We start from the raw sequence: 16,502 nt of genomic DNA on the forward strand, positions 1-16,502 counted from the left end.
TCTGATGTTCCTGTATGTGAGCAGATCTCCCATTGGGTCCTCTTTGTTTTGGCACGAAGGAGATTCTGGATAAGAGAAGGCTCCAAACACCCATACCAGGTCGATCTCTTGAGTTCTCACTGAACCTAGGATAGGATCTAAGAATCCCGAAACTAAGAAGCCGAGCCGTGGAACTGCAAAGGCGCTTCGACCCATCTGAATAGTGGAAATAACTATTCACGGCACCTTCATCTTAACCTGCAAGCGAGCCTCTTTGGAATTGTTCCTAGGCCAACCAGTGAACCGACCAGCTTGCGCAGGACCTTTGCTCTAAAACTGCCGCACTTTCGTCTTGACACTTGGTAGATTGTAAACTCTGTGTTCACGGCACTCTCACAACACATTTTGTACACTTGGTTTTCCCAGGTCCGGAATAAAAAGCGAGCGTCTGAACCAGAGTGCACGCGGTCACTGTGTCGCCCAGCCGTGGTGACGAACTTCGCAGGTGCCTTGCTGCTGTGCCCCTCTAGGCTCTGAATCCTGCTGCAGTGAAACTGGCCTGATTCTCTTCGACAGGAGTGGAGAAATCGCCACTATCCTGCCACAGAATCATCACTTTAACTCAGCCGCTGAAAGCAGCAGAGCTGCACAATTGCCGCATTTGAACCTGCAACCGAAGTGGACTCGGCTGCTGAAGTTTGGTCCGGAGTGCGCCTGGGGTCAGCGAGTACTTGCATCCCTTACCGGTGGCCCCTAGAGCATCCATCCATTTTTATGCACAAGTGTCCCCTGAGGGCCACTCACCTTTCCACAGGTAGCCTGTGCTACCGTCCTATTCCCAACTCCTGGAATCTGTTCTGCATCTGATCGACGTAGAAAGTCTGCAAAGGCGCTTCGACCCATTTGAATAGTGGAAATAACTATTCACGGCACCTTCATCTTAACCTGCAAGCGAGCCTCTTCGGAATTGTTCCTGGGCCAACCAGTGAACTGACCAGCTTGCGCAGGACCTTTGCTCTGAAACTGCCGCCCTTTCGTCTTGACACTTGGTAGATCGTATGCTCTGTGTTCACGGCACTCCCACAACAAATTTTGTACACTTAGCTTCTCCAGGTCTGGAATAAAGAGCGAGCGTCTGAACCAGAGTGCACGCGGTCACCGTGTCGCCTAGCCGTGGTGTCGAACTTCGCAGGTGCCTTGCTGCTGTTCCCCTCTAGGGCCTGAATCCTGCTGCAGTGAAACCGGCCTGATTCTCTTCATCAGGAGTGGTCAAATCGCCACTGTCCTGCCACAGAATCATCGCTTTAACTCAGCTGCAGAGCTGCACAATTGCCGCTTTTGAACCTGCAACCGAAGTGGACCCGGCTGCCGAAGTTTGGTCCGGAGTGCGCCTGGGGTCAGTGAGTACTTGCAACCCTTACTGGTGGCTCCTAGAGCATCCATCCATTTTTATACACAAGTGTTCCCTGAGGGCCACTCACCTTTCCGCAGGTAGCCTGTGCTACTGTCCTATTCCCAACTCCTGGAACCTGTTCTGCCCTCTTGGGGAGACCCTCCTTGAATAGTGGGAACCTATTCTTCTTCACCTAACCCACCTTTCTGAGTCGCTACCGCCCCTGCAAGAGACCCCGTTTTCACTCTACTGCACCATCGCTTGCACCTGCATCCGAAAGTACTTTTGTGAGACTCCACTCTTCGTAGGGACTGGACTGCCTCTTAGTTAGGGATTGATTGATGAAGAACTGCCTAAAGTATATTTGCACTGTTTGCCCCCTTTCTTCATAGGTTGTGGACCCATTCTGTGCACTATTCCTTTAGGCCACTTGGTAACTGTATATATGTTTCATAGTAGAGTTGTGTTGGTTTGAAATATTACTGTTGATATTTGCTTTGTTTGATTTCAAAGGCCTTGAATAAATGTTATGTATTTTTGATATATACACCTGAGTGATTTTTAGTGCCCCTTACTGTGTGTGCTCATTGTGGGCTTTCAGTCACCCTCACCCCTCCTGAGACCTAGTCTTGACCGCCACCAATGCTACCTTGATTGGTCTGGCTTGTCCAGAGGTTACCCTGTTCCAAGACATTCTGAACCTCTGCCCACCAGGTCAGAGTTCAGAAATCCATCCTAACAGCAGGTGTGCTTGACTTTGGGGGTTGGGTACACCTGAATACGGTGCAAGGGGTGGTGGCACTAATAGAAGTTAAGATGCTGAGCTGTGATGTAAGCGCTGTTTATAACTTCTTTGCAGGGTAAGGTCTCTGACTCAAGACATGTTGTACTATGTAGATTTATAATAAAAAGGTTTAAACACAAAAAGTAAATGCTAATAAAAATATGTGATCAAACTCCTCTAGACCAGTGGTCTTCAAACTTAATAATGCCAAGCCCCTCTTGAGGAAAACGTTTTGAAGTCGGCCCCACCCGCCCTCCCTCGCTTCGTTGAGTTCCCTAGATGAGAGGCAGACAAGGCTTTCAAGAGACCACCTATCCATGGTCACAGATGTAGCTCTGAGCAGGGAGTATGCCAAGGAACTAAGTGCCCACACTCGCCTATCAAGCTCTTCAGTCTACAAAGGAGAGAGTTGTGAAGTTTGGTTATGTGGTGGGTGGGTTGAGGCAGAAGCGTGTCTGTTAATCCCTTCTGTATCACACTTCTTCCTTACACAGTCTATCCCAATTTTAACTCTATGCTGTTGTCTCTCTTCCTTCTTTACTTCACCTGTTCGGTCTCCCACCTTCCTCTCTGGGCTTAACTGATTTTCTCTTGTTCTCTTATCTTATAACTTGCAATATATTTTGTCCTTCTCATCCCCATAAATTCAGTCTTATCGCTCTATGTACAGACTTCTCACTCTCCATTATCCCTCCCCTCGACCCATTACATTCAGTCTCTCCTCTTCCTCCATTTCTGTCTTTTATTTATTTAGCCCTGCACCCATTTGGTCTATTGACTCTCTAAACTTCTCATTCCATCTATTGGCTCCTCATCATTCTTGACTTGTGTCTTCTCCCTTTCTCCCTCTGGCTGTTTCTGCTCTCTCACTCTGTTCCCAAACCAAACCTCTCTCTTTTTCCCTTCTGTTCTGTCTCATTTAGTTTGTCCCTTACTGTTGTCTTAGTTCTCTTTTCCATATGGTTTCATCTTTAAATCTTCTGTCCCCCATAACCTATTTAAGTTCTCTCCACATTCCCTCACTCTTTCTTTCTCTGTGTCCTCCACCCTCCCATGGGTTTCCCTCCTAGGCACACTGTCTCACTCCCTTCTATTCTATCGGACCCTCCCTTTCTATTGGCCCCCTCCATCCCCTCCTATAATGTCTAACCCTCTCTTCTAATATGTCTCAATCTCTGCCTCCTTCTTTTATTCTGTCCCTTCCTCCTTTCAGTCCAGCCTCTCTAAAACTATTCTGTCTCTCTCTTCCCTGTCCTGTGCCCTTCTGTTAGTGTCTCTCTCCTGATCTCAAACTCCATTCTACCCTCCGCCTGCTCCGTCTCTTCTCTGCAGTCTGACATTCTGTCTCCCTCCCTAATCTAATGACAAAAACAATGACAGTAAAACAGTCCTACTAGGCATTGTGAGATTCGAATTGTGCAAGTCCAGTGACAATGGGTGCAGTTGGGAGGGGGCAGGTCAGGGGGGAATGACTTGGATGTGGGAAGGGGGAGGGAGAAGTGCAGAAAGGAAGAGGCCCCAGGGGTTGGGCAAGTGTTGAGGGGTGGGCGGGGGCACGAGGGCAAGTGCCAGAGGGATATGGTATGGGCCAGCTAGTGCGGGGTGAGGTGAACCAGATTCAGGCTAGTCAGTGACGGATGCCCGAGGGCAAGTGCTGGTAAGGGTATGGGGTAGACTGGACGCAAAATGCCTGTCTCCAGAAGGGCACATAAGGGACCAGGTGCCAGTCGCACAATTAGCAAGTTTGGGGGGAGAACGAAGGTGGAGAAAAGGAAAGTTGAGTAGTTTCCAGAATCCGGCTCGAGGGGCAGGAAGGCCGTTCCAGAGGGAGAATCCTGCCGAAGAAAGATCTATCCTGCTTGGAGAAACATCTGATCTGCAGAGAGTTGGAGCTAGAGGACCGAAGGACTCTAGCAGGGAGGTATTTAGGGAGAGAAAGTTGGATGTAGCAGTGTCCTGGTCTCCAGAGAGCCTTGTGGATGATGCAGAGGGTCTTGAATTTGATCCTTGCAGCCACTGGGAGCCAGTGAGGTTTTAGGGCTGGGGAGATGCAGTCCCTGGGCTTGAAGCCAAGGATAAGTGTCACGGCCCATTTCTGGATTAGTGGAAGAGGGCGAAGGGAGGAAAGCGGCAGAATGAGGAATAGGCTTTTGCAGTAGTCCAGCCTAGAGAGAACCAGGGCTCTGGAGACATTGGGATTCTGGGGTAAGGTGAGGAAAGGGAGAATGCCTCTGAGGAGGCGGAGCAGAAGGTTGGACTTCTTGGCAAGGTCCGTGATGTGAGGGGAGAAGGAGAGAGAGAGGAGTCGTAGATGACCCCAAGGTTTTTTGCCTCACAAGTGGGTGAGGGTAGGGGGGGCAGGGAGGGAGGGAAACAGGGAGCAGGCGTCCCAATGATTCTTACTGGCATGAGATCCTTAGCAGAACACCATGTCTGAATAGAAGTAAGGCAGTCGGGTACGAGAGAGGAAGAAGAGGTGGAAGAGGAGAGAAGCTTAAAGGAGAGCTGTGTGTCCACAGCATACCACTGGAAGTGAAGAGAGAACATGGAGATCAAGTGGGCCAAAGGTGCACAGTAAATATTGAAAAGCCACAGCGATAGGATAGATCCCTGAGGAACACTGCAGGTAGAGAGTAAGGTAGAGGAAAGGAAAGGACCCAGTTGCACTTGGGACGGTCGGTTACAAAAGAAAGAGGTCAGCCAGGCCAGTGCCCGGTCTATGATGCCTCACGATTTGTGAGGATGCCATGATTGACCATGTCAAAGGCAGAAGAAAGATCAAGATAGATTAGAACAGAGGGAGAGCTGGAATCAAGATTTGTGAGCAGGTCTTCATGGGTGTTCAGTAGAGTAGTTTCCGTGCCTCTGGATGCTTTGAAGCCAGACTGGTGATCGTGGAGACAGCTAACAGATTTGGTGTGGTGGGTCAGTTAGGAGTTTGCCCAAGAAATGGGTGATGGAGCAGAGGGGCACCTGTTTGGAGGAGACTTTCATAGAGCGTACTACTCTAGAGACCTCATCCAGTACAATGGGAGAGGAGGAGGAGAGTAAGGGTTAGTGCAAGAGGGGGGCCAAAGGAGGCAGGAGCAGGGGGGGGGTGGGAGAGGAGAGAGGACAGGATGTCCTGAGTATTGGTGGAGAAGTGGGTAGTCAGTGCAGAGGGACTGGGAGGGAAGAGGAGACTACAGTAGGATTGGCAAGTACCTTGCAGATTTTGAAAGGTTCAGCTGTGTTATTGGTGGCCCCAGGAATCGGCTTGGATATGAGCTTAGAAATGATTGAGAGTCGGTATTGTCTTTGGAGCAAGCGGCAGGCCAGTTTGCCAAAGGATGTGCCTGAGGCATGCCACTTCCACTCAGCAACTTTGCACTTGCATTTCAGGGCAGCCCAGTCAGAGTTACCAAGAGTTGCACTTGGAGGCAGGTGTCATGCAGATCCTCATGACAGGGGCAAGGATGTCCAGAGTGTTGGAGATGGAGGGATAGAGGTTAGTAATAGTTGAGTCGGTACAAGAGTCAAAAGCAGGGGTGGGAGGAGGAATGAAGGTGGTGGCAAATGCAGCGACTGACACACGCTTCATTGGTGGAATGATGGAGGAGGCTGGCAGTGCGGGTAGAGGCATTGCCTGGGGGCCAGTGATGTCTGCTGAGGGGAGAGCATCCAGGGTGTGACCAGCAGAGTGGGTCAGGCCGGAGGGAAGAATAGTGAGGGAGAGTCACCGAGGTTGTGGAAAGATACAGTGGCCGCATCTGGAGAGTTTAGACGAATATTAAAGTCACCCAGGAAGAGAAGTTTGGGGGAGCAGGTCCGGAGAGAGGAGTGGTGATCGTACCATTCAGAGAGGAAAAGGGTAGGTACAGGGGGCCTATATATAGTGGTGAGAGTGAGGGAAAAGGTGGGAGAGACACCCAGCCTACAGATGAGGCATTTAAAGAAAGAGTAAGATTGAGTGGGAATGATGATACCAGTTACCCATTCAGGGAAGACAATGGCCGGTGACCCATTCAGGGAAGACGAGGACCGGCGAGTCCTGGGCTTGGAGAGGATCTTGTAGCCCTCAGGAAGGAGAGTGTCAAAAGCAATGACAGAGCTGGCATTGAACCACGTCTCTGTGAGTGCGAGGACATAAAGGTCAAAGTCTTCAAGGGGGTGACGAATGTCAGAGGAGTGTTTAACAGCAGAGCAAGAGTTGTGGGTAGCTAAGTGAAGTTGGTTGCCACCTTTAACGGCCTTCCGAGGTGGGGTGCAGGGATGTGGTAAATGCGGTGGTGGGGGCCAGAGAGGTGGCAGACAGAGGGGTGGCAGTAGAGGGGAGGACGTAGATGAGAGACGAGAGACACCTATCCAGAAGGAGGAGGTTGGGCTGCGAGCATTAGGCCATGATAGTGCCATTTTGATAGACATTAATATATGAGAGAGAGAGAGAGAGAGAAATTCACCGGGCGACCTAGCAACCAATATATGGGAGAAGAAAGGAAGTACAGTAGGCCAGGTCACAGGAATTACAGAGTTGACACGAAGGGAGGAAACTATTTTGAATCGCCTTAGGGTGGGTCATGCGGGGTTGGCAGGATGGAATTGTTTGATGGGTAGAGTTGCATCGGTGGCTTGCGGGTGCCCGGGGGCGGTGTCTCGTTATATGTTGGACTGTGTGAGGTTTGATGTGCAGCGGGAATCGCTCAGAGTCAGGATGAGTGGCATTGGGGTGGTTGTACAGAGGTTATCTGATCTGTTCAGTTGGAAAAGAGGGGTGGTGGATGATCAATGCAGCTTCCTGCTTCAGTTTGTGTGGGAGACGGGGAAGTGGGACAAGATCTAGTGGAGGTGGATGGCTGATTGGTGCTTATTTTGGTGAACATCCTCTCAATAGATGGAAATCGCCGGCTTCAGGTTTCTGGAGTCACATTAACAAGAAGACGACATTTCTAAACAGCGAAACTCAAAGTCAAAGTCCCTAATTTGCATTCGGATATCACCTGCACCATACTGGGCATGAACGGTCAGTTTAGAGATGATGAGAGAGGGCAGGGAGGTTCACGCTGCCTGGCCATAGCGATGCCTACATGAAACAAAGGCCTGGTTCCGCCACTAATATCAAAGCGAGATTTTATCTTTGCAATTAAACGGCTGGACCCAAACATTTGGGATTAGCTCTTTATTTATGGCATGACTTTATTTGAATACTGACATATGCTCTTAAACGTGCCCACGTGTTTTAACTTATCATATTTCTTATTGCACAACCTTAATGTTTTAATGCCCACTTTTCTTCTGGGGCATGACGTAGGTTCACATATCAAGTTCTTAAATGCACCCTCTTGTGTGCACTTAATTTTTTGCTGTTTTATAAAACATTCAATCGTATGAAATCATTGTTAGCTATCAATACTTACTATTTTCCATGAAAACTGTAGATTTATCGATGTATTTAGTTTCAGGAGACCAACACACTACACACCAGCTTCTATGTTTAGATAATGCCCATGGGTAGCTTTGTTACACATATTAATTTGTACTTTAAGCTCTATCCATGGGTATGTTCGTTATAATGCATGATCATATTACTTAAAGGTCCATGTCACGTCTGTATCCTTTGACAAGTAGAAGTGTAGCACCAATTTGCAATTAAGAGCCATTAGCTAACAATATGAATAACTGAACATGAATAACTGTGCCTTGAAATGATTAACTGAACGTGCCTTCACACTGACACTGTACCCCTTTCTTCCCACTAAGTTGTACCAGCGCCGTGATACTTACGGGTTTGGGTGCTGTCAATAAATTAAATAAATAAAATACATAAATGGATAAAACGCGCTCTCGCTCGTAACCCTGGGCCACTTCCCTTCCTGGGGAAAAAAAAGTAAAACATGCAGTGACCGCCAGAGGCGCTTCTAGCTATGCGGGCATGAAACACGCTTTAAAGTGGTAGAATCACCCTACTAGTTCACAATACGGGTGCGCTGGAAAAATGAGAAAAAAAGCCGATAGTATAAGGAAGGGAGTTTGCAAGGAAATTTCTTAGAAAAGTTCTCCTGCTTGCTATAGCGTTCTCGTCTTTTCTGGATTTCTCCACGCACCCACTGCAAGCAAAAAGCTGCCTGGGTTTTGTGTTTGTTTAGCAGAACCATGTTATCGAAGCCTATTCAATACAGAGTGATATGTGTGGCCTGGGATTGAAAAAAAGACGTTGGTGTTTAATCGATGGGCCATCTGAAACAAGGTAAATAAACTCTATACGAACTCACCTTTGTTGCGGTCTTCCCTTTCACACCAGTGTAGCCTGCAACCCACATCGCTGCTGTTCTCAATTATGAGACGCCTGCTGTTCTCGGGACTCTGACTGCCGGTAGGTCTGTGCCTGGGACACCCCTTTTCACCGACGGCCCAGTTCCTCTCTTTCCTGGTGGGGTACAGCGAGCAGACCGGGGATTCGCCACACAAGGAGTCCAGCGTCGGGCAGAAGGTACCCGTATTATCAGGGAGACCCTGCTGGTTCCTCATGACTGCTGTGCACAATCGTGGACAAATTGCAGACGCTCTGCCCCCGAACTTTGGTTTAAATGACTCCTGGCCCAGCTATTTCCCTTGGCTTCAGAAACACTCAGCGCAATTTCTTTTCCACCCGAACTTGCAGTGCGGCGAATTCAGTCCCTGTGGGTACCTGCAGTCTGCATGCCTCTTCTCGCTATATGCACTGAGTAACGGAGCTCCGTGTCGCTCAGATCGGAGTAGATTTAGGATCCGTCTGTGACTCGAGCGATCGCTTGGGATCCTTTTGAACTGCAGAATTCCGGTTAGTTCTGGTGTGAGAGCAGTTTGAAGTTTGTACGAGTGTCAGAATGGAAGGGGGCGGGCTGAAAGGCGGGGGCGGGGCTTGGGAGGAGATGTGCACGACAAGACGATGCGTTGCGATAGGCTTCGCATTGTTTACAGAGTGCTTCCCGGGGCCAACTTTAGGCTTGTATTGTACAAGCAACTGGACCCCCCACCTACCCCGCTGCTGAACAAAGTGCGGAGAGACACACCACACAGTGAGCTGACGAAAGTGACCAAGCCCTGATATCCTGTGTTCAACCAGTATAAAACTGCAACGAATACTGCCTCTTTTGGGAACCGCAAACAGATCATTTTAAGTAGTAATCAAATTACCTGCCTTTTGTCCTTTTATCCGCAGGATTAAACTGGAGTATGCCACTCTCTTAAACCAACGTTTTCTCTTGAACTTTTTAGAGACATTCTTTTTTTGTGTGCAATTATGTCATTCAGCACACAAACCCTAGGGCATCTGGGCGCTAGTTACAGAAAGTGCAAAGTACATTTGTGAAGTGCAGGAATACGCACATGGTTACAGACATAATTGGTATGATTACACAGACTGGCAAAGCCTCACCTCATGATACAAGGGTTACATCAGGTGTGCAGGTGAACAGAGGCATTGCTAGGGGTGGGCTAAGGGGGCTATAGCCCCTGGTCATTTGGTTGTAGCCCCGGATAGAATCTCAGGAGCTACAACCAAAAGGCCAGCTAGCCCTGAGTACCGACAGTGCCAACATTAGCGTAGCCCCAGATCTTTTCCAGACCTAGCAACACCCCTGCAGGTGAACATGTTTAGGTCCAAATCAAATAGTCAAAGGGTGCAGTGCACCTTTGGCGAGCCAAGTGCACAGATGCAGGCGAAGATGGTCCTGGCTGAAGGGAAAAGCTGACTGTGGCAGAGGAAGATCAGACAGAGATAGCGGTGCGGCGCCTAGATACAGACTGGGCGCACGCAGTTAGATGCAGTTGATGGGTGAACAAGAAAGAAAGAAAGATGAGTCAAGGCTACCCCTCCCTTCAATGCCTAGTTCGTGGACAAAATGTACCGAGGGCTAAGGACAAGTTCCATTAGCTATTCATGATCACAATAACAGATACTCGTACTGTTAAAACGAAATTTATTCTACATAAAGTATCATAATAAAAAAGAAAGTGTGCATATGACTGTCATTGTCATTCACAATACAGAGACAAATAGTACTCAGATAAGTGAGTTTAGTAACAGACAGGTGTTTTATGTGCTGCACAAGAAATTAACAGCCCATATTCACTATCACTGAAGACATGCCTCTGAACTCTCACGCCAGAAAAAATACAACCCGCTAGGGAAAAAAGGCCAAGAGATTTCTTGCATGGATAACAGTTTTAATGGCACAAAAATAAGGGTGCAAGCAAAGAACTCTGCTGCTCGAGAGCGTGCTGCCGAAAATGAGTACAAACAGAAGGTTATAAGGCAGCCCAACATCATCACATACAGTAAAAACTTGTGTTGCTGGTTGGTAAGAACCTATACAGGGCCTGCTCCATAGGGGATGCCAGGCTGCATTTGGTCCCAGCCCAGTCCGTCCGTCTTCCATCACGTGGGGCCAGCTGGGCTCATCTCTCCAGGGATTGAAGGTTGTGTTCCTCATAAATTACTATTTCAAGACAATGCTACTCTATCATTACAGTATGCACCTGAGAAACTCTGAGACTGGCAAAGGGGGAGGATCACGATCATGCTGACCCACACATTATTTGCTTCATTCATTTCGCACTCTCCGCACCCAAGGTTTCTAACCTCGCTTTGGACTATAATTTATTCCCCCCTTTACCACGTATTGCATAGTGTATCATTATGGATATGGTGAAATGGCCATGCTCTTTCAGATCTTTTAGGAACACCGGCTTTATGGTTGGTGGTCTGAGGTCACCTACTATAGTGGAATAGCGAGGGGTTTTGGACTGGGTCAGTTGTGGGTGTCATAACTCCTAGTGGGCTGGGTGGGGGTTGGAAGTCTGCTGGTGGCCTGGCTATGATGAATGTGCTCAGCGAGGAGCCTGGTGCATTCTTGCAGCCTTGCAGGGCGCATTCCTTTTTGGGATAACAAATAATTGCAACAGTTAAGGAACAAAGGGAAGTTTCTGTCAGAATTATCAGCGCAGGTCCTTCTATCATCACCGCTTGGGCCTGTTCATGTTTCTTCATCGGACCTGTGTTTACCGCGTGGCCATGCAGGGTTGAATGTATCTACCATAACTACAAAAACGGCGTCTCTTCATATACACGGACTATGTCTGTACATCTGTATTTCATGCAATGTTGTGTTCATGCAGGGTTTCTTTAGCACCGCCCTCCTCCCCCTGGTACATCGCACATCAATCTATGGGACTTGCCTCACTCTAAAATGCCTAGGGGGGTGTGAAAGGTTAATTTTCTTTCCAACATTCACCCCTTTCGTTTCTTCTACAGTAACAAATTCCTCTGCATACTTGCACTCATTCTCCCTCATTACCGCAGCTTCATATGGTGGTGTTCCCTTTATTGGCATCCATGCCCTACATACATCCCACAGGCTTTCTCTTGCATGCACATATTCTTCGGGAGTACATGTCATGTAGATGCATCCCCTGTCCCCTGCTAAATCTACCCACACTTCCTTATAATTTTTAGAGTCATGGGGAGGAACAATAATCGTGTGGTACAGTCTATCTACCTCATCTCCATAGGGTATGGGGACCCTGCGGGGCATAGGGAGGTCAGTTTGTATTTCTATTTCTTTTGTATTATGAGGTACTTTTGAAATGCCAATAGAAACCATCATCATTGTGCTACTAAGCACTGCTTTGGCACAACATCAGAGTCCCACTTGGCACGTGTAAAAAAGAACAAGAATGAACATGATAACCGGAACCACCACAACGGGGGGCACCCCCCCCGGCCGATTATAGTGAAAATACTGAACTATAAGGATCGCGAGAAGATTTTGGAATACTTCTGCAAAGGAGGAACCATCGAAAGGGCTTTGTGCACCGTCATGGCATATCCAGATTACACAATGCTGGTCCAAAGGCAGCGGTACAGCTATGTGGCAATCAAAAGAAGGCTACGTGCGGCGGGGATCAAATATATGCTGCTGTACCCTGCGAAATTAAAAGTGATCCACAAGAGCAAGATGTTTTTTTTTCCACACTCCCGAAGAAGCGACGGCCTGGCTAGACCTTCAGGGTTGTCCGGAACAGGAGGCGGATCAAGCTCGAGAGTATACGATAAGTGTTCGGGACATTACATGTGGCGGGATATGATGTGCAGGGGGTATCCATTAGTATGGTGGGTGATGGCTCTGGCTGAGGGGTATCACTGGGTACAGGTGGCACCTGAAGCAGATCCCACGGACTTGGGCAAACATAAAGACTTGAATATAGCACAGTGTATATATGTGTTAAGTGTATAGTTAAGTGTGTTGAGCTTATAGCGAATAGGAGTGGCAGGACGCGAGCACCCTATCCCCCCATACTGGTCCTAGTAGGTTAGCCATTAGGACGGCCTTACCCTGCGGAGCATCAAGTACAGGCAGAAGCCAGAAAGTGCTAGATGCGGGGGAGCCTGAGATCCAGGGATGGAGCTGGGCAACAGTTGGGGGAGGGGTTGGGGGGGATGGGAGATAGATTGGGGTGTGGGGAGTTGGGTGTGGTTGAGCGGGATAAGGGGGAGGGAGGGGTGTTTGGGGGGTGTGTAGTTAGGGGAAGTTTGAACTGGGATACGAGCCTAAATAGCGGAGAACGAGTCAGAGTGGGGGATTGCGCGGCTGGGGTGGGTATAATATCAGGCCATGGGGGACCTTAAAATGATCACGTGGAATGTCAGGGGTCTAAACAGTTATTTGAAGAGAAATAAGGTTATGCTCTACCTGCACAGACAAAAGATAGACATTGCGCTATTACAGGAGACTCATTTGACAGAAGAGAGACTGGGTATGATTGAGAGGAAATGGAAAGGAGTGGTGGTGGGCTCAACATACTCCGCCTATTCTAGAGGGGTCCTAATCTGGGTGACCCCGCATGTCCCCTTCCTTGTGTTGCAGGAAACTGCTGAAGCGGATGGGAGAATGGTCATACTCGGGGGATTGGTAGAGAACAGAGAGATGAGTATAATCAACAGATACGCACCCAATCAGAATACAGCAACGTATTTCAGAGCCCTGACTGCTAACATCGGTGTGTGCATGGGAAGTGCGGTAATCTGGGGTGGGGATTTTAACTGTGTACTAGATCAAGGGTGGATAGATCAGATCAGAAATTGGAAAAACCTGTCCCGGCGGCACGTGTGTTACAAAAGCTGCTCAATGACTTTGACCTGGCAGATGTATGGAGAATGAAGCACCCTCTAGAAAGGCAGTACTCTCACTACTCGGCCCCACAATAGCTGTCCACTAGACTAGACTATGTCTTTTCTACGTCAGATCTAATAATGGAAATGGTGCGGGTAGAATATAAAGCGAGAGTCCTGTCGGACCACTCGCCCTTGTTTGTCAGCTGGCAATACTGCCCTCCAAGAGCAAGGATCCCGACATGGCGGCTCCGAGCGGAAGCGCTTAAAGACGCTGTGTTCAAAGAAAAGGTAAGGGAGGAGATCATAAATTACTTTGAGGAGAACACGGGTAGTGTGGATTCAGCGTGCACGTTATGGGAGGCTTTTAAAGTAGTGCTGAGAGGCGTAGCCATAGCAAAGTCCCGAAGTCTGCAGGGCGGTGTCCTGGCTGATTTACAAGCGGCTGAGAGGGAGTTGGAAAAAGCGCAAAGGGAGGATGGCGATACTGGTTCGAATGCGGAGATGATCCTTCAACTACAACAGTTGTGTGGGCAGCATTGGGATAGGTTGTGTAAACTGAATTATAAGAAATACATAGAGAGGCAGCACGCGGGTGGTGACAAGACAGGACGGCCTCTGGCGTGGTTATATAAGAGCGAAAACCCCAGACTCACCATCAGGGCAATAACGAGACATGATGGAAGTGTAGCTGACACCCAGGAAAAGAAAAAAAAAATAAATAAATTTAAAAAAAAAATAACCGGAACCAGCATCTTCGCGTGGGCTCCTAGCCAGGATAGTGCCCAGTCAAAAATGGTATCAAACCAATCACCTCCTTGGATACCAGCTTATTTATTCATGCGCACCCCCAGGTCATGCATTGCCGCTACTATGTGGGTCAACAATCCGTTTTCTGCATCTTCAGGAGGTACGAATGTGCAACATGAATTGTGAAAACAGAAAAATAATATGAGGCCGGGAAACCCAAAGGAAACACACCCAACACCGGTTACAAAGGAACATACAAAGTACTTTATTTTAAGGTCAAGCAGTGACAAAGTCAATGACAGATCGGATAGCTATCGGCCCTCGGTACAACACAACAAACTTCAACGGGGTTCGATGTATTCAGTGAGAGACTGGACAATGGGACATTCAGGCTTTTATACATTTCTCCAGCCTTTTGTCCAACCCCTTCGCGGGTTAACCATTCCATGAATGTATTACTGGTCTAGGGTCTCTGCCAGGTCAACTTTTAATATATACATCAGTATGCGCATAGATCAGTTCCGTTGATACAGGTAATCCATTTACACACAGGTCAACAGAAGGACAAGGTCTCAGTTCACGACCCTAACAAGTGGCCTGTAGGCAAGTTATACATTAGCTGTACGGAGGTCATGACGACCAGATTCTGTTCGGAATGGCATCGACCACCATTTTGATGTACAGGGTGACTTTTACACAGCAAAAGAACCTAAGATGGCGGCTCGATTCAAGATGGCGGCTTACATCAATTTCTAAGGGCAAGACCTTGCCGTAGAGAGTTATTCGCGTATAGATTTAAGCAACTTGGCGTAGGCCAATATACATACAATCTTTACAATAGGAGGCATAATTTAATATCCAGTTTGACAAACCCTGCTTTCGGCCTATGCCAAGTGATCAGACTACCTCTGATCTCCTTGCAAGTAACTCCATACGTCATCGTCCATACACCCTGAATCGCTGTCAGAGATAACTATGGCCATCAGGTCGTTCACTAAGATCTCTTTTAACACATACTCCTTGGAAGTTTTATACGGGGCATATACTTTATGTCCTATCGTACCCATCGCCTGGGCACAACATCCCCCTAGCATCGTACATATACTAGGCAGACATTGGATACAACAACAAAGGAATAGCAGAACTCCCAAAATGATCAGCAAGACTGAAATCACCTTCCAACCCCAAGATCGCAAGAAATCCCAAAACCAAGCACTAAGATTCCAGTTCCCCTTGGGAACATGCACTTCTGAGCTAAGTACGTGCAGATTCTGAATTGCTTTGAAAATGGTTGGGGAGGAGTCTGGTACGAAAACACAGCAAGCGGACCCCACTAATTTACATACTCCACCACGTTCAGCCAGAATGACATCTAATGCCATCCGGTTCTGGAGTGCTACTAATCTTATCGCTTTCTGCTCTAATGTCATGTTATAGAGTATATCTGTGGTCCGGTTGATGGTTCTCTCCAGTACTCTCGCTAGTCTCCTGATGTCTTCGGAATTTGCTATCTGCCCCCAAAAAGGCACAACTGATTTTGCTATATCTCCCAGGACTTGTGCGGGGGTATCACCATTCTCGTCCCGCCGTGGACGAGCCTTTGAAACTTCCAAAGTGCTTGCTATGAATACCCCAGGTAACAGGATCCTTAAATAACAGGTTCCCTGCCAATCCCTGGGCAACCATGGAAATGCTACATTACCGCAAACGAAATAGACAGGTTCGCCTACATACAAAGGTCTGTTTTCCCCAGTCAAATTTGCAACGTTGGCACAGCCTTTAAAATCTCCCATTGACCGGTGCCATTCCTCTGTATGCAGAAAGAAACTGAATCGGGGCTATGGTTAACAGAGTAAGAAGGAGGCACGGCATCCTTATTGTCTATCGGAGCCATTTTAAAGGAAACCAAAGACTGGAAAGGACGAGATAGTCTATCAGAAGGCCTAATTGAAGCAACGTTGAGTTTACTCCTATTTGCGAAAAGCAAGCATCCCAGGGGAGTCGGAACACGTTTTTCAAAATTATTCAAATTAGTTCCATCAAAATTCCCCGAGATGCTATCATTCCATCGGCCAAAGAACAGTGCTCTAAGAGAGGCATAACAAGCAGTCGTCAAAGGTAAGGGATGAATATACCAACCTAGCCCCTTATCCCCATGTTGCGGTAAATGCGAGCAGACCCAACAATTGGTTTTGTTAAAAATGGCATGTGTCGAATTCATAATCAACATCATAGTATTGTTGTGATACTTCTGTCTATGCTGAGAGTCCCTAGGTGACAGAGTATGCAAATGTACAAAAGGATTAAAAACAGTAGGTACAATTTCAGTTGGCAAAAGAGGCTCTAGAGGATAAATCTCCTCGACGTACCAGGATCCTAAAGCAGTTACTATAAAAACCCCAATTATTATCATCAAAACACAGCAATAAGTTTTCGGGGCCCAGGCACATTGTTCATTGTCCAAGTTG

General features: G+C 47.8%; 1 protein-coding gene across 2 annotated transcripts in view; it reads right to left on the reverse strand.

Moving 5' to 3' along the window:
- RANBP3L (RAN binding protein 3 like) overlaps positions 1-9,002 on the reverse strand; it is a 235,833-nt gene extending 226,831 nt beyond the window's left edge. The window contains exon 1 of one of the 2 annotated variants that reach the window (XM_069627137.1): positions 8,405-9,002. In XM_069627137.1, the coding sequence (XP_069483238.1) occupies positions 8,405-8,660 (256 nt within the window). In that variant the 5' untranslated portion in view covers positions 8,661-9,002. The remainder of the gene's footprint in view (positions 1-8,404) is intronic. The other variant, XM_069627138.1, reaches the window with a different exon arrangement.
- Positions 9,003-16,502: the final 7,500 nt, after the last annotated feature.

This window comes from Ambystoma mexicanum, chromosome 6p (genome assembly GCF_040938575.1).
Source record: "Ambystoma mexicanum isolate Mex_15411 chromosome 6p, UKY_AmexF1_1, whole genome shotgun sequence".
In the NCBI taxonomy this organism is placed as follows: Eukaryota; Metazoa; Chordata; class Amphibia; order Caudata; family Ambystomatidae; genus Ambystoma; species Ambystoma mexicanum.